At 37.0% G+C, this 18589-nt stretch overlaps 1 protein-coding gene across 4 annotated transcripts in view; it reads left to right on the forward strand.

Moving 5' to 3' along the window:
* UBN2 (ubinuclein 2) overlaps positions 1–18589 on the forward strand; it is a 75610-nt gene that overhangs the window by 45507 nt on the left and 11514 nt on the right. For 3 of the 4 annotated variants that reach the window (XM_026511869.4, XM_026511881.4, XM_026511875.4), the window contains 8 exons: positions 969–1087; positions 1831–1944; positions 2529–2672; positions 3413–3463; positions 5627–5669; positions 9233–10783; positions 16749–16980; positions 17424–17513. In XM_026511869.4, coding sequence (XP_026367654.2) covers positions 969–1087; positions 1831–1944; positions 2529–2672; positions 3413–3463; positions 5627–5669; positions 9233–10783; positions 16749–16980; positions 17424–17513 — 2344 coding nt within the window. The remainder of the gene's footprint in view (positions 1–968; positions 1088–1830; positions 1945–2528; positions 2673–3412; positions 3464–5626; positions 5670–9232; positions 10784–16748; positions 16981–17423; positions 17514–18589) is intronic. The other variant, XM_044388643.3, reaches the window with a different exon arrangement.

Here is an 18589-nt window from a genome sequence, read left to right on the forward strand (position 1 = left end):
TGTATAAATGGAGTCATACTGTCTCCATACTTTTCATCTGCAGCTTGCTTTTTTACACTGAACATTATGTACCTCAGATTTATCTGTGTCTTTGCATGTTGTGAGCTCCATTTTTGGAGTACATTTGCTGTACAGTGTGTGCAGTGTTCCATTCTATAAATATATCCCAATTAATTTATTCATTTTACTGTTGATGGATATTTGGGTTGTTCCCAGACAGTCTCAGCTACATAATTAAGAAGTGATCATCTATGAACCATGATATTTAGATGTTCACATTTTTTAATGGAATTTTTATAGCACACACCGTCATATGTATAGTAATATTTATTAATTGGTATGTATGAAAATAGTAAGAGTCTTCAATTTTCCTCTTTCTCTTTGGCCTTGACTTTGCATTTTTACTTGCATCATAAGTCGCAATTAGTAACAATAAAGGAAAGAGTAGGATGTCAGCATCCTGTTGGTAGTCACCCAGACCAAATCCTATGTTCCAGTGTAGAAAAGCAGTATCTCCTCTTGTGGTACTGGTTCCCCATCATAATGGGGATCAATCAGTAGTAGTCTGCACAGTGTAGATTTTCTTCTTTATTTAATCTTAAAGTGTCCATATAATTTGTTGGCCAGGGTGTTTTTAAGAATGTAAAGGAATACATTGTGTGTCAGTTAAACTCAAATAAAAAAAATTTTTTTTTCTTTTTTAAATGTAAGGAACACTATTAATTATGCTGGGGTAACAAGCAAAAACTGGGATTCTCGTTGGCTGCCTAGGAAGTATGGTCATCCTACTTTTATATCCAGTGTGTATTATGAAAAGTCAGTGTGGTAAAAGAAATGTCCACATTTAAATATGTTTACATTTTAAAAATATATGTTTACATTTCAGATCCATAATCAGTGTCTTTTGTGGATCTGCTTTAATTATTGTAAATATGTTTTAAAAAACTTTTAGTATATTTTTTCCTCAGGATGATCGTTTAAGAGAACCTCTGCAAAAACTGAAACTGGCTGTTAGTAACGTGATGCCTGAACAGCTATTTAAATACCAGGAGGACTGCCAAGCTCGTAGTCAAGCTAAGTGTGCCAAGTATGTACCTCTTCTATTTGGACCGGCTTTTGCATTTGAGAAATATTTTTAGCTCTTAAGGATTGGTCTTATGTTGTAGACATTATCACCAAGTAAAAATCCGCGTATACCACTGAAATGGTGTAGTCGAGTATTTTCTAAATGACACAATATTCAATTGCTTTGGTGTCAAAAGCAAAAGGTCTCTTGATTTAGTGTATGGCTGTGATCAAAGCAAGAGCTGGCACTGGTCAGACCTTTCACACATCAACCAATTTGACTGACTGAAGTTGGACACAAATATTTTCTGAACTGAAAGATAAGTATTCATAGCCTTATGTTACAATTTGAAGATCTTATTTACCAAACCAATTTATAGCGCATTTCAAAGTGTTATGTATAAAGGTAGAATTCCCATTTACTTTCCCTTTTGAGTTAACATTCAGTCAAGCAATTTAACAAGTGTCTCTGGAGCATATCATGGGCACTGTTGGGTTAAAACTCTGCTTCATGGGGCATCTGGGTCGCTCAGTCAGTTAAGGTACTGCCTTCGGCTCAGGTCATGATCCCAGGGTCCTGGGATCGAGTCCCGGGTCGGGCCCCTTGCTCAGCGGGGAGGCTACTTCTCCCCATGTCTGTTCTGCCTGCTGCTCCCCCTGCTTGTGTGCGCATGCTCTCTCTCTTTCTCTGACAAATAAATAAAATCTTTAAAAAACAAACAAACAAACAAAAACTCTGCTTCATGAAATCTTTTTCATTTTTAGGCTGCAAACAGATGAAGAACGAGAAAAAAATGGATCCGAGGAAGATGATGATGAGAAACCAGGGAAACGTGTCATAGGACCAAGAAAGAAATTCCACTGGAATGACACCATCAGGTAAAATTTAACCAAAGGCTTCACTTTTAACCAAATAGATAATGCAGAACTAAGGTTTCTAATAAAAAGAATATACAGTAAATGGAAGAGTAGATTGGAAGCAACCAAAGATTAGTATGTAGGAAAAATTCATTCAAAGGAATATTGATTTGATCCTGATATTCTTAGAGTGCTCTCACTTTTATTTTATATCCTACTTTTTATAAGCTGATCTTCTAATAAGTAAGTAAGTCATACTGGTTTCAGAAGGTGAAGTACTCCATATACTTGTGTAATCAGTCATCTTTTTTACCAGTATTTCTGTACCCTAAGTTGAAAGTTCGGCTATAGGACTATCCCTTTCAGTCTTTGGTGCCTAGATGAAAGGTATCAAAGGAAATTGTTTCATATTGGGGATTTGGCTGCCATGCAATGAGTGATGTGTGTTAGAAATGATTTATCTTCATGTCATCTTCTGAATTCTTAAGATAATCTTTATTATTGCTGTCAGATTTATGTGCTTTTAAAAAAATCTGTTTCAAGCTTAATTTTCCACAATTTTGCAGTCAGATTTATATATAAATATATATTTTTAATCTGTTTAGAACTTTGTTATGTAACCTTGTTGAGATCAAATTGGGATGCTATGAGTTAGAGCCAAATAAAAGCCAGTCCGCTGAGGATTATCTTAAATCCTTTATGGAGACAGAGGTGAAACCATTGTGGCCTAAGGGCTGGATGCAGGCAAGGTAAGAAATGTGACATCCTAGATTTTACTTTACTTTCTTATTATCGCTCTTATTAAAGATACATATATATATATACACACACACACACACCTATGACATTCATTTTGCTAAGAACCTAGTCATCTCAGATGATCTCTGCCTTGAAAACTTCAAGCACTTAAAAGACAAAGCAGTTAGTCACGTGGACATGGAGATACACAGATACACATAAAGGGTGTTTTTTGTTTTGTTTTGGTTTTTTTTTTGCCAACCAGTTTTTCTATTTTGCACCTGAATTCGCTCATAGAGAAATGGGAGGAGGAGAAGATGGTTGTGAACTTTGGGAGGGGAGCTTCACATGGGTATCGTGAAGATAAGGAACTGAATACAAAAGAGTGTAGAAAAAGAGATCCCAACCCTAGGTTCTGTTGAAAATAGTCAATGTAGAGTGGTATCTCAAAAATTAAGAGTAGCCCAGTTTAAAGTTTAAAGAGTTAAGAATGTTAAAATTAATAGACTTGGCTATCTCTGTCATCCTAAAGTGTTCTGTCTTAACACCTGTTGATCTGTTAAAGATTTAAATAAATAAATGTGCTGTGAAACTCGCCATAAAATAGATTATCGAATTTACTCTGTGCCATAGTAACTTTCATTTGATAAATAAGCAAGTAATAGACTGTTGAAAACCATGCAACTAAAACGAGAAAGTGGCTATCATTATCTGTTACACAAAAATAATCATGTCTTTTTAACTTTTGCAGAATGCTTTTTAAGGAAAGCCGGAGTGTACATAATCATCTTACTTCTGCTCCGTGAGTAAAACAGACTCTAGATTTCTTCATTTATTTTTGTTCACATTATGTGCTTTAGTAAACAAAAGTGCTATTTATTAAATGCTAGGTGAAATAGTACTTAAACATACATTTAGACAATCTCTCATTTTACTACTGCCTTTTAAAAAAAAATCATTTTTACTGTTTGTGTAGACCTGGGAACACATTTATCTGTTAAATAGTTCTCAGGCTAGTCTCCAAAAACCTGAATGTGTGCTGGCCTGAGATTTGGTAGTTAGGAGCCATGTAAGATGGTTTCCTTTGTCCCTGGGCCTTCTTCCCTCCAGTTCTTTGGTGTCCTTTTTCTTTCCCTCTTAGCGACCATCAGCGTAGCTAACCTATAGCCTTGTGCATTCCAAGATGGTTTCGTATACATACCTACCCTACCTTGTCTCACAGAGTGTTTTATTCCACAAAATTAACCTATTCTTCATTTCCTTCCCTTCTCTTCAAAATGGGGTATTCCTTAGTGATGTGATTACTAAAAAAAGGTCTCTTAACCTGATGGGCAGTAGTAAAATGCTGGGGTTTTTGTGGTTATATTTTTTGGGTGAATACTGGTCGACTTCAAGAATTTCATTTTCACCTACAACTTAGGGCTATTTCTCTGTAGCACAGAAGTATAGTAATAGTTAATAAAATATTAATTAGCAAGTTACTGAGAATTTATGGTTCACTGTAATTCAGTATTCTTAGAGATCTGGTTAACAACTGGGTAGCCTTACAAAACTCTCCGTCTTCTTGTATACAGTTATAATGGAAATTTGTACAACTCTTAGGAAGGATACTTTGTTAGTATACTGTCAGAGTTGCATTGAGCTGGTTGTGGTTTTCAGTTCTTGCTTTCTTGCTCTTGTTTATTGCTGGTGGTTTAGTTACCCTGGGACAGGCGATACATATGTATTGGTGCCAGTAATATTTCTGGCCTTTAATTTCCCCATAGTTATAAAATCACATATGTGTTACAATTCAGGTATAAATAATTCCTTTAAACCTAAAGTAGATGTTTACATAGGGAAGAGGTTCCCCAGGTGTTTTTTTTTTTTTTTTTTTTAGTAGCTTTATGACTAACTTGTGTTTTGTATCAGAAAGTGGAGGGGTGCCTTCAGCTCAGGGCATGATCCCGGGATCCTGGGATTGAGCCCCGCGTCAGACTCCTCTGCTGGGAGCCTGCTTCTTCCTCTCCCACTCCCCCTGCTTGTGTTCCCTCTCTCGCTGGCTGTCTCTCTCTCTCTGTCAAATAAATAAATAAAATCTTCAAAAAAAAAAAAGAAAAAAAAAAAAAGAAAGTGGAATCTGTGGATATGTGGGCCTGGACATCTTTTGCCCCAGTGGTTTTTATCCAAAAAATTTTGAAAATGACTGTTGCCTTAATGAAGTTGTAGATTGACAGTTTTAATCAAGATATTTGTTAATTTAATGGATGACATTTCAACTGAGTGAAGTAGAAATACTCACTGTGAGGAATTTTGGCTTGTTAACCCTTTAATTATTCAATAGACATTTGAGTACTTTTATTATGGAACCCATAAGATTTTTTTAGTCTTCAAACTTTTTCACACTGGTTCCGAAAGGTCTCAAGATTCCATAGCATTTTTCTTGCCTTTTTTCCTGTCATTTTGACATTTTTTATTTGAATTTTTATACTAAAATAGTTTTTTTTAAAAAACAAGGATTTGTTTTGTTTTTAAAAGGATATCTCATTTACAACTTGTTGGCAATGGTTCTCCTCAAATTATGGTTTGAGCTGAAAGTTTCTTGAGGTTCTGTTTTCTTATAAATAATTATAAATTCTTAGCAGTTCTTTGAAGTGAATCTCCTTAGGCAGCTTTGGTACCCTATCTTGAGGTTTGTTTTTTTTTTTTAAATTTTGAGTATTTACATTTAATTTTTTTAAAAACCTTTATCTACAGTTGATATTTCACTAATGGTTTGGCCTTTCTTCCTATTGATCGAAATTGGAGGAAATATTACTATATATTCACATATAAACTGAGCACTTACATGTAGTTCCTTCCTTCATAGAGTTTTCCAAATAGCGTAAGAAGTTACTTACCCATGTAATGACAAGATTATGTTATAATTTCCTAATGGCAACCTAACTGCTACTGAAATGTTCTCCTTTTGTATCTTTTGTCTTAGGGCAAAGAAAAAGGTGATTCCTGCACCTAAACCCAAAGTGAAGGTAAGTATTGAACCAAATCTTTAATTAGTCATAATTGGGGAATGTCGAAATACATTCTTAAGATGCAAAGGATATATTTATTTGGCATAGGTGGATAGGTACCATACTTTTAAGAAGAGTGTTTTTAAACTTTGTAAAAATCCTAGAACCAATGTATTTCAAAGAATTAAATTGTAAGATTTAACCTAATATAAGAAGTATTCTGTAAAATGGAACAAATATCCTTTAAAACATAGTTGAGATTGAGAAATCCCTAAAGCCCAAAACAAAGAAGCAGCTGCCAGAGTGTTAGTCTGTCACTGAAACTTTGGTTGCCTTTTGGTGCATTTGCTGATTTTCATCCATCACTTTATGGTTTATTTTTTAATTTCTTCTCAGACCACAGCATATAGGGGTTTCTTAGCCTTAAATAGGTTAGGAATTAGACTGAAACTCTGCATAAACCTGGGACTTTCAAAGGATAACATCTTTAGTAAAAGAAAGGACTAGAAAAGAAATCCACTCAGCAGCAGAAAGATTAAGAAACTTGGGTGTCTTGGCCTGAGTTCTAGATTAGGGGAAGGAAGTCCTTCCTGGGAATTTTCCCTGGTTTAGGAGTTTAATTTACACTGCCTATAAGATCTGGGAAATCCTTAAGCTTTGAAAATAACTTAAAGGTATTAGATTAGTTATTAACCCAGGGCAAATGGCAAATCAAATTCTTTCTGGAATAATGCAGTTTTATCCCAGGCCCCAAAGGCTTACCAGACATATACTGTATCAAACATGAGCTTAAAAATGTGAAAACACAGAATACGTAAGGAAATAAGTTACTATAAGTGAGAGTCAGCAGAAACATCCGACAGAATTGGGTCCCTGAGAAGGGCAAGTGATGGATTTATCGGGTTTAGAACATAAAGGAATTCAACTTGTTTAATATTTAAAGAAGGAGAAGAAGGGATAAAAAATACCAAAATAGACAAAGCAGAGTTGAAAAAGAACCACGTGTAACCTATAGAAGTGAAAATTGTAATTACTTGAAAGTAAAATTGTAAAGAAAGCCCACACCCTTTAGGTTTTAGACTTTCCCCATAGCCTTCATCTCTCTGAATAGATGAGTTTCTCGGTTTAAGAGACTATGGCCAGAAGGTCAGTATTTGTTACTCTGTGGCCTTCTTAACTTTAGGTATTAGACGCTCTTTGAATACAGGGTAAATAGTTCTCTTTTTCTTTCCTACGTCATTTGTCTTCTAATCCAGATAATATTGAGCCAGTATTTCATCACATCTGTTGAGTTCATGTTTTGCTTTGACACTTTTTTTAAACTCCTAATACTCGCCATAAAGTGTTGGTTAAATTTTGATACATTTATTCAAGCATATGATTAAATTTATCAGAATTCTAATAATGACAAGGATGGTATAGGGGAATTACCTATTTTGTTTTTGTCTTTGTGATTAAGTTACTGTTTCCTTTTCCCCAAATGGAAAAACTATATTGCTGATTTGTGTTTTTCCTACCCTACCACCCCTCAACTACCTAGTTATAAAGGTAATATAAGGAAGTACAGTAGAAAATGCAAATACGGAAAAGTAAGAAGGAGAAAAGTAAAAGTATCCAGGAAAAAAAGCTCTTCCTTTCTGGTACACACCCACCATCCCCTTCTTCTGGATCTCTGTCCTTACCACCGTTCCTTCAATCCATCCAAACAGCTGTTCATTTATTCAGATTGAAATAGCATTTTATAAATGGGATGACCTGCATTTTAGACTCAAATATATACCCTGGACAATTATCTCTGCTAGTATAAATTTATATAGTATTCTGATGGGTGGATTAACATCCTTCTAAAAGAAAAAATTAATTTAGGGGCACTTGGCTGGCTCAGTGAGAAGAGGATATGATTCTTGATCTCAGGGTTGTGAGTTCAAGCCCCACATTGGGCCTAGAACTTTAAATAAATAAATAAATAAATAGGTAAGTAAGTAAACAGTAAGTAAAAAATGAAACCAGTTTATTCTTTAAAAAAAAGTTGCTTTAAAAAGCAGTTTTATATTGGTAATGCTACCATTATTATTCCAATACATTCCCCCACCCTCAGTTTCTGTACTTTTTTTTATATAAAAATGGTATTTTCACTAATCATGCCAAAGCAAACGTGTCTCATCTGTATTACCCATTCATCTTAACAGACAATTTGACCTTAATGCAATTAAACTACAGAATTTTGAGAGGCAGTGGAGTTTTCAATCAGGGCTTTTAGAATAACAGCTTAGAAAAATTGCTGCGGGAGTTAGAGTTTAACAGCCTTCTTAACAGCTTCTTTACTGTAATACCTTAGAAGGTGATGGTAAAGACATTTCCTCTCCATTCTTTCCCCACTATGGTGAAGGTAAGTGCTGTGGTTGTAAATGATGTGTAATTCAAGACTTTGGGTTTAGGTTTATTTGGGTTTGTTTATAAGAAACTAATCAAAAAAACTTTGAAGTGCTTTTTATGTAATAGTTTAATTTCTTCTTAATCTTAAAAATGACATGAGTCAAATACTTTGTATTTCCCTTTTAAGGGAAACAGCTTTTTTTTTTTTTAAAGATATTTGTTTGTTTATTTGAGAGAGAGCACACACGATGGAGGGGAGGGGCAGAGAGAGGGAGAGCTCTGCTCTGAGCTCGGAGCCCCACGCAGGCCTGATCTCAGCACCCTGAGATCAGGACCTGAGCCGAAACCAAGAGTGGGAAGCCCAACCGGTACATTAGTCCCAGGCACCCTGAAACGGTTACTTTTTAATTCTTTTGCTTTCTGAATATTTTAAACTGTGTTCTAATTCTTTTTTCTCTCCCTTGAATTTTAAGAAACAATTTTTTTTAAAAGGCACAATTCTCTTAGGTATTCAGAATTTTAATTCCCATAACCTTGTTTTCCTAGTGTACAGTGCCTTGCTCATAGTAGACATTTAGTAAATATTTGTTGAATAAATTACAAATGACCATAATGAATAGAAGACATAATTTAAGTATGCTTGGATTGAATTCCAGTTTGATGTACCACTCTATGTACATTTCTCTATGTACTGGCTATGGGTGGCTATAGGACAGGGCATACAGAGGCAGAAATACAAGGGAGCAGAAAAAGAGGGTCAGTATCCTAGCAAACCATACTACAGAAGAAGGGTAGAGTCTTAGGATAAAGGCACAATTTCTCCTAGGTACAGGGAAAATAAAAAGAGAATAGTCCCTGAACAGGTGGATTTGGAATAGTATCTGAAGATCTGATGCAGGTGGGTGGGTGAGGGAGGGTTTCACCAATAATGCGACTAGTAAATGAATGTTCCTTTGGCTTGCTCTTAAGTCTTCTTAGAAGAGCTTACTAAGGTATGGCAGCTGTGTGCAATGTATCAGATGCTTTGGCTTCTGAGGACAGTTCAGTCAAGAGCTCTATCTTCAGAACTATTTTGGTTTTTTCAGTCTAAAGATTTCCAGTAGAATTTTAATCATTGTGAGAAATTCTTAGTCCTTTAAAAACTAATACTCAGTAATTGTTTATTAATCCTTTAATTTGTTCCAATATAATGCTGTTTATGCTAGGAGTGTAGTCCCAAAAAGGACCAGAAAACCCCTGTATCCTTGGTGGCTTCAGCTGGCGGTCCCTCGACGAGCTCTAGCACATCTGCCGTGGCCTCGACCAGCTCTAGCTCTACGCCAGCCCAGGAGACGATCTGCCTTGACGACTCACTAGACGAAGACCTTTCTTTCCATCCACCGGCACTGGATCTTGTTTCTGAAGCTTTAGCTGTTATCAACAATGGGAACAAAGGCCCTCCAGCTGGCTCGCGGATAAGCATGCCAACTGCAAAACCTCGTCCGGGACTGAGAGAAGAAAAATTAGCAAGTATCATGAGTAAGTTGCCCCTGGCTGCTCCTAAAAAACTAGATTCTGCTCAGACTGCACATTCATCAAGTCTTATTGCTGGTCACACAGGGCCAGTACCAAAGAAACCCCAGGATTTAGCTCATACTGGCATCTCTTCAGGCCTTATTGCTGGTTCTTCAATTCAGAACCCTAAAGTTTCCTTGGAACCTTTGCCAGCCAGGCTGCTTCAACAAGGACTGCAGAGGTCAAGTCAGATTCATGCTTCTTCCTCTTCACAGACCCATGTGTCCTCTTCTTCCCAAGCCCAAGTTGCTGCCTCCTCTCATACTCTGGGAACACCAGAGGCCCAGGATGCTTCTTCGTTAACGCAAGTAACAAAGGTGCACCAGCATTCAGCTGTCCAACAAAACTATGTGTCTCCATTACAAGCAACCATTAGTAAATCACAGACCAACCCAGTGGTGAAATTAAGTAATAATCCCCAACTTGCCTGTTCATCCCCGCTTATTAAGACTTCGGATAAGCCAGTTATGTACCGCCTTCCCTTATCTACTCCCTCACCTGGAAATGGTTCTCAAGGGTCCCACCCCCTGGTTTCTAGGACAGTACCCAGCACCACTACCTCCAGTAACTATTTAGCCAAGGCTATGGTGTCACAGATGTCCACGCAGGGTTTCAAATCTCCCTTCTCAATGGCTGCATCCCCCAAACTTGCCGCATCTCCAAAACCTGCCACATCTCCTAAACCCTTGCCCTCACCTAAGCCTTCTGCCTCACCCAAGCCCTCTCTGTCAGCTAAGCCTTCAGTATCAACTAAACTTATTTCTAAATCCAACCCCACTCCCAAGCCTTCTGTACCCCCAAGCTCTTCCAGTCCAAATGCACTAGTAGCCCAGAGTAGCCACTCCAGCGGTAACAACCCAGTCCATAAACAGCCCAGTGGGATAAACCTCAGCCGACAGTCGCCTACCTTGAATTTGCTGCCCTCTAACCGCACTTCAGGCCTTCCATCCACAAAAAATCTTCAGGCCCCTTCAAAGCTCACAAATTCCTCATCCACTGGAACTGTTGGGAAGAATAGCTTGAGTGGAATTGCAGTGAATGTACCTGCCAGCAGAGGTAGCAACCTAAACTCAAGCGGAGCGAATAGGACTAGTCTCTCTGGGGGAACAGGAAGTGGAACACAGGGTGCTACTAAACCGTTGTCTACTCCACATAGACCATCCTCTGCCTCAGGGTCTTCAGTGGTAACAGCCAGTGTGCAGGTATGTATGTTATATACGTTCATGGGATAAAGTGTAAGATTGTGTGATCTTTCCTGTGAGTCCGTTAGATAACCACGTATATAGGTGGTTCATAATAGCTTATTACAGCTTATGGCCAAGGGATGTTCCTGATGTTGATATCACAGTGATGGGGATACTTGGTGGATGACATTTTTGTTGGGATGTGAATTTTTTTTTTTTTCCCGGTAAAGTAGCACATACGAACTTCTGCAATTTTTGAAAAACACATAATGCATATTTAAAATGATACGTTGTCAAAGTCCAGAACAAAGCAGTAACTTAAGAGTGTAACATACCCTCACTTGTCTCTTTTCTCCCTCTCTCTAGTCCCCTTTCTCCTGCCAACTTTTTGATTTTTTTTTATTTAATCAAGATTATACATTCATGGGGTTTTTTTTCCTTTAGCCATTTGTCTTTTCAAATAAAATTTTTATTTTGCATGAATTTTGTAGTTACTCATATATAATTCTCTATGTTATATTACTGTTGATAATCCTTTTATACCACCATTTCCCCATTTGTGAGTTTTTAATTTAAATTTATCTCAAAGTTAGTGGGTGTGCCTCACTCAGGGAGTCTTTTCAAGAAGACTAACACAAAACCTATTTTGCCTTAGCTCTGGCATACCAGATAGTTTCTGTCATGTCTCATTTAAAGTATATAGACTTCTTGGGTCACTGTCTCCCTTCCAATGTTATAAATACTGTTCCGCTGACCTTTGCTTAGTATTGAGGATTACAGGAAAGTCTGAGGCCATTCCAATATTTTGTTCCCTTGTTTGTGTTTTCTCTGCCTAAATGCTAGTAAGATTTTCTCTTTTTCCTTGAAATTGAAGTATTCTCAAATTATGGCTAGGTTTTATCTATAAGTTTATACCTGGTGGCTTTTTCAGCTCAAGAATATTTTGTTCTGGGATGCATTTCATTATCATTTCTGATCCATTTGGCCTGGGTTGAGAACTCTTTATCGCTCATATTTCATCTCTGTCCTTTCCATGTCATCTTCTCTGTCATTGTTTACATCTTTCTGCCATTCCTTGTATTCTGAGACTTGTCAGATTCGTCCTTCACATGACCAGTTTGATTTCTTTAAGATTGTTCTTCCCTGTCCCCCATTCCAAAAAGTAATACGTATTCACTGTAGGCAGTTACACAAAAAAGAAAACCCCCCCATCATCCCACCGCTGTTTATATTTTCCTGGTACTTTTTTGGATTCTTGTCAAGAAAATGGGTTTCACATAATATGCTGCTTCATAACAAGCTTTTAAAAAATATGTAACATTTTATGATGTGTTAGTTCTTAGGTTCCTAATGTTTTTTGAAAACATGACTTTTGTTGATTTGTGGAATTGTGTTGTCTCAGAAAGTATTCTTTTTACTGCTTCCTGTTGACGTGGAATAGGAACATCTAATGAAAGAATTTTTACCGTATGTTTGTAGATGTTTTCTGCTCTTCAGTACAAGCTAAGCATTGGTATTCATAAGCACATGAAACCCAGATCATCAGTCTGCCATTACTGTAGGCTTAGTAAGGATTCATTTATTCCAGAATTCTAATATAAAACAAGATTCAATTAACTGATGCTTTACTAGTTGAAATCTAGGACTCACTGATGTTTTATCTGTTTAATTTTACTTTTATCAGAAATAAAATGAAAAAACCCCCCACTGATTAGGGATTGTATGTTAAAATTTAAGTTATAACTAAGGTCTGGGAGTCGGTTCACATTCCTCTTTGTATTACCTTTATTAGAATGTTGACTGTGTTTGACCTAAATCTTCAATTTGCGTGAAGGAGAGAATTATAACAGAAATGCCAGTTCCCTGCCACATGGGTCCTCCTTCCTAGTATTAATTATTTTTAATTCTCATAGCTTTTTCTGTGTTTTTAAATATTAAGAATGGAAGACAATTTACTCATTTTACTATTATCTCTTAACTTCTTGTCATGATAAAGCTTTTAGCTGTGTTTATACCTTTGCCATTCTCCTGAAAGAGTAAAATTACAACTCTTGGTTAAATCCGTGACTATGTCAAATATTGTCTCTGTTGAACTAAATTGTAAACTAAGATTTCATTTGCTTTCTTATTTTAAGTTTTTGGCTTTTTTCCTGAAGAAAAATTGCCTTTTCCCCCCCTTCACTTTGAATTTAAGGTTAAATCTTTCTCTGTCCTTTGTCATCTCCAGAGTCTCTCAGTTCTGTCCCCGCCCTGCTGCCACCCCCCCCCACCCCTCCCCCATTTGATCATTTATCCCAGGAGAACCTAGATATTTAGCATACCAATTCATTTGTCAGCAGGGAAGCTGTATGGCAAAATTTGTGTTTCCAAAAAGTTAACTACTTCCTTCTGGTTTTCATCCTTTCAGAAATGACTTTATGATTTGAAGGCCTTATTGTTCCTGCCTTCAGATCTGATCCTTTTTGTTCTGTCTTATTGGTTTGACAGAAGAAAAGGTCAGTAATTGAATAAGGTTGTTTGTAACTTTGGGAGAACCTATGGTTTGACTTTTTTGTTTTTGTTTTTTTTTAACATAGCCTCTCATTGAAACCTCGTGGCCTCTAGATCCTGTCTCTCTAGCACTCTTAACACTAAAAGGAGATTCCCTATCTGTCCCTGCAAAACATTCAGCTCCTGTCTGAAAGACATCTTCAGCTATCTGTTCATTTGCGGAGTGAAAAGGACAGGTCCTGAGTTTAACAGAAATTAAAATCTTTCTGGGTTCAGATCATTCAGATTATTACTACTTTCTGTTTAATAACTTCCTGCCCAAGGCTTTCCTCTTCTTTCTTGCCTTTCAACTTACTCACGTTCTATGAATCCTGTGTTTGCCACTTTATAATTCCCAAAATAATTCACTTTTTAAGCAAATGTTTCTGAGGTGTTTAATATGTGCCAGGCACTCTTCTAGGTGCTGGGGAGAGAGGTAAACACCATATTCAAGGTCTCGCCCGTCATGGAGCATATATTCCAGGTAGAAAGATAAAACAAATTTTAAAAAATGTTGAGTGCTATGAAAAATTAAAACAATAATATGATAAAGTGTGATTGCTGCTAACATAGATAAGGGAGTTGGGGACAGCCTCTTTCAGGAGATAACATTTGAGCTGAAAATTGAATAAGCATGCTAGTCATTTGGAGATAGGAGGGAACAAACAGTCCAGGCTGGAGAGATGGAAGGTGTGAAGACACTGAGATAGGAAAGAGCCTGAGGTGTAGGTATGCATGGCTGGACTAGGGAGAGATGGATGGGTGATGAGGTCTGAAATCAACCATGCGATGAAGGACCTTGCAGGCCACGATAAGAACTTGGGGTTTTAATCTGTGTGCAGTGGGAAGCCATTGGAGGGTCTTCATTGACTTATATTTCAGAATATCCCTCTGGTTGTTGTAGAGAATGGGGGGTAGATGCACTCAGCAAAATAAAATGTGGTTTGAAAAATGATATCTCTCTATATATCTATATATTAGATATAGAATGCCCACCACAGGAAGAGCATGGTTTTCCTTCATATTTTCCCCGGGAAATGAAATATAAGGGTCGTGAAAGTATTTTTGATTATGGAGCATTCTCCTGAACTGTTGGTCTGTTTCAGTGTGACAGCTTCGCCTGTACATTTCCAAATGACATCAACAGTAGGATACCCGACTTTTGAAAGGTCTCCGTCTTCTAGGGAGAGAGAAACTTATAAATGCCGTGTAATATTTAGATAGTCTAATGTTCCATTTTAGTTTTATAAACAAAAGTGGATATGGAAGTTTTTTGAAAGTACAAAATGTTACACAGTTATGGCATGGTATCATTTTTTATCGCTCAGTTAATTTGGGAAGTTGCCCTAATTTACATTTTCCAGCTTTTTTAATACTTCAGTTAGCCTTCTCCAGAAAAGCTTGAGTTCTCCTTATTAGCAGTATTGAATGTTCTTCTCTAGGGGGCTCCACTTGGGACACATGGTCTTGGAGTGTGTGCCTCATATCATCTTGAGATTACAAGAGAACTATGATTTTTAAAAAACTCTTTTTAATTCTTAAATTGATGCAGGATCCCTTCTATCCAAATTGCTTCAAAGTGTCCTTATTTCTAACTTAGTAATTCTTTCCAGTGTATCCATTTTGTGTATCTTGGTTGGCCAGTAAGGGAAAGACTAGAAAGTAAGAAAAGTAGCCAAGTCCAAGCATAAAGTGATGAAGATTTGTACTTAAGTGTTGGAGAAAATGGTGATTTAAAAAAAGAAAGAAAGAAAAAGAATGGGTATGTTGACAGTGAGTTCATCTTGTCCGTTTTTTTATGATGCCTACAAACTAAGATTTCAAGCCCTGGTGTTGGGAAAGAATGAGACTATTAATGATAACAGTTGAGATATAGGGTGGGGTCACATGATTATAGGAGCTGCTGAGTTCATTTGTTGATGAGTGTTCCATATCCGAGTGCCATTGTTCCCTGATCTTTTAGATTTACTGGATTGAAACTGAGATGAGGATATATATTTGAGAGCTAACAAAGGAGATAAGGGAAGCCTATTGGAGGAGTGCAAAAACCCAGATTCAAAGCCTTCTGGAGGGTATTCTTCATTTTTGGTTTAGCAGTGGCATAGACTGTTAGGTGTAAGAAATGTATGTACTGTGGCGTATATGTGGGAAGATCACTTAAATTTTTCTCATATATTAACTAAGAAAATTATCAGCTCTTTATTAATAATGTTTACTGGAAGAGGAGTGAGCACACAAAATAAACCTGATAGTAGTTAACATTGATTACTCACTAAAAATATTCGAAGAATTCAATTTTCTTGAATAAATTTAGAACTGTAAAATTTTTGGCCAGGGAAACTTAGAATTGGTAAGAAAAGACTACAAAAGAAAATTCATAGTTGTACAAACTATCATAGGTAATATCCGATACTGAGACAATTTCATTGCAGTGTTCGTTGATGAGTACATGTAGAAAAGAAAGTCAAAATGGGAAAAGATCATTGCTGAATAGAAAATTGTTCAAAGAATAAAATTAGCTTAATGGTACTTCTCATACACATGGCATCAAAGCCCAGATAGAGGGGTGTTAAAACACCTTTTACTGTAAGGAGTCTTTAAGTTCAGAAAAGTAGTGAATATGGAAACCAGCTTCAGAGGTTAGGGAGAAACTAAATAATGTGGGGAATGGAGGGTGTCCTTTAGTAAATTTGATTAACAAAAGAATACAAATAAGTCAGGTTGTTTCTAGGGGTTGAGGAACAGCCAGGAATAACTATGGTTGTAACAAAAAAAAAAAGAAAAAAAAAATGAGGTCTCTGTATATGACAAGGCAAAGGAAACTTGGAAAAAGGTGTAATACTAGATATTTGTACCAGAAAGTTTGGCATAGGGGGATTCATGGCATAGATCAGATGGTTAGTTTTGGAGAAGAGGCAGGTAAAACTGATAAAGAAAGAGGAAGAACGTCCAGATGGCCTCATTTCTTTAAGGCGTTATGATGAAAGCAGAGGGTATTGTGTTATAGGCTCTGAGAGAGTCATCGTCTGGAACAGTAACCACATGGGTTGTATTAGGAAAGATGGTAAAACAAACAATGAAATTACCAAGCATTTTCAAAGACCAGATTGAAATTGTATGGAATTAATGACCAGTGGTTCAGATCAAGCGGCTAGGAGCAAAAGTGGAAAAGTGGAAGTCTGAGATGAGGAATGAATGAATGAGTGTTAATACAGGTGTTAAAATAAGGACTTTAACCCGGCAATGAAGAGCTGAGTAGACAATTAATTCCACAACCAATATGGGTAGCTCTTAGAAATATATTTTTCACCTCAGTCTTCATTTTCTGTCTCCTAACGTTTCTGCTAGAGTAGATATAGGACACAGTCTTGCGCCCGTGAGGATAGTAAATAAAATAAATCAATTCAGGGTAAAGATTTGATTTCTTATGTATTTTGACCCCTGGTTTCTGCAGTCCACAGCAGGAGCGTCATTATTGGCTAATGCCTCACCTCTGACTCTCATGACATCACCTTTGTCTGTAACAAATCAAAATGTGACTCCTTTTGGGATGCTGGGTGGCCTTGTTCCAGTGACCATGCCCTTCCAGTTTCCCTTGGAGCTACTTGGCTTTGGAACGGACACAGCTGGAGTGACAACCACCTCGGGATCTACCTCAGCCGCTTTCCACCATAGCCTAACTCAGAGTAAGTGGGGCTCTTTTAGTTACTTGGCTACCTGGTTTGACAGAACAGGAAGCCTCATGAATTTAGACTCATTGAGAGTAGTCCATTTGGAGTTAGTGAAGATAACAGAATTTTTTTGTTTTTTGAGAAATGCAGTTTATTTCATTCGATTATAAGTCAAATTATCGGAATCAGATTTTATTTGCAATTCTTACAGGAATCATCTATACCACATTGCTATCTTAATGAAAGTGATAATAAGAGGAAGTCGTATTTGCTGGGTTATTTGCATACACATACATTTATATATATAAATTTTTCAATGTATGTGCTCTAGTTTAAGAAGGACTCTGAAGTCAGGGGCTGTACTTACATTAGATAAATTAAACTATTTTCATTTTTTATCTAAGAGGGCTCAAATCTTAGGTTGAAGAAGATCACTGACAAGTCTGTTTTTCTCTCAGATTTACTAAAGGGTTTACAGCCAGGAGCTCAGCATGCAGCAACACTTTCCCACTCACCTCTGCCTACTCACTTACAGCAAACATTCAATGGTAAGAAAGCCACCTATTTTTTCACCTTTTAATATTTATGTAGATTTATAGATTGGATTGTAAATCTTTTCTGAAAACTGAATAGGATGACAAAGGTTGGAAAAAACAGATTTTCATATGACTGAATCCTCATTAGCAACAAACTCCTTATAAGAAAAAGGAAATAGGTATGAGACCTTTTGTTACATGTGAAAAAAAAAAAAAAACCTTTTTTAAGACGTGTGTTTGTTATATTGAAATGATGACAAAGAAGAGGATTCATAAAACAGTGTACAAAAGTCATGTCCAGTGATTGTAATAGTTCCCATGTATTGAAGGTTTACTAAGTGTCAGGTAGTCTTGTGACTACTTACATGCATTAGCTAATTGAATCCTTGTAACAGGCCTATGAGTGAGCCAGTGACGGTCCCCATTTTTATACATCAGGAAACTGAATTGAAGGTAAGCGGCTTGCCCAAGATGAGAATCCTAGGAAGTGAGCTGAAATTCAAATTTGGGAAGTCTGACTTGATAGGCTGTATTCTTAACCATTAAACTTTTATGCCTTTTAGCAGTGATTCAGTCTATATGATCCAAATTATTGCATTAGATACTTGCAGGCCAGCTAGATCACCCTGAAATCTGAAATTAGATAGTGGACATTGGACATCACATATTGGCCTCCAGGTTCTTGCTTTTACCAGCAGTTGACCTTGGTGGACCGTCGATAGTATTCTTGAAGACCATGTTCAGGATCTTTTCAACAGAAATAACTGTTCAGCTGCCTTCTTAACCTTGGAGGTTGACTGGGACCTCACGGTTCTTTTTGGCCACTGCACTTAAAATGCTCTTTGAGCAAGTTTACAGTTGGCCACATGCAGAAATGGGAGCTGTGTGGCAATCTCAAGGCAGCAGGTGATAATTAATTCTGTAAAAGCCCTAAGTGGTAAGCTGCCCCAGACTCAGCCCTCGAAAGAATGACTAACTTTTATATAGTCATTTTATATATAATATAAACTTCTAAAAAGGCCTAAATAGTAAATACTTTCAGCCTTGCTGGTCATATAGTTTCTGTCGCAACTACACAACTCTGCCGT

Source organism: Ursus arctos, unplaced genomic scaffold (assembly GCF_023065955.2).
Source record: "Ursus arctos isolate Adak ecotype North America unplaced genomic scaffold, UrsArc2.0 scaffold_3, whole genome shotgun sequence".
Taxonomy (NCBI): Eukaryota; Metazoa; Chordata; class Mammalia; order Carnivora; family Ursidae; genus Ursus; species Ursus arctos.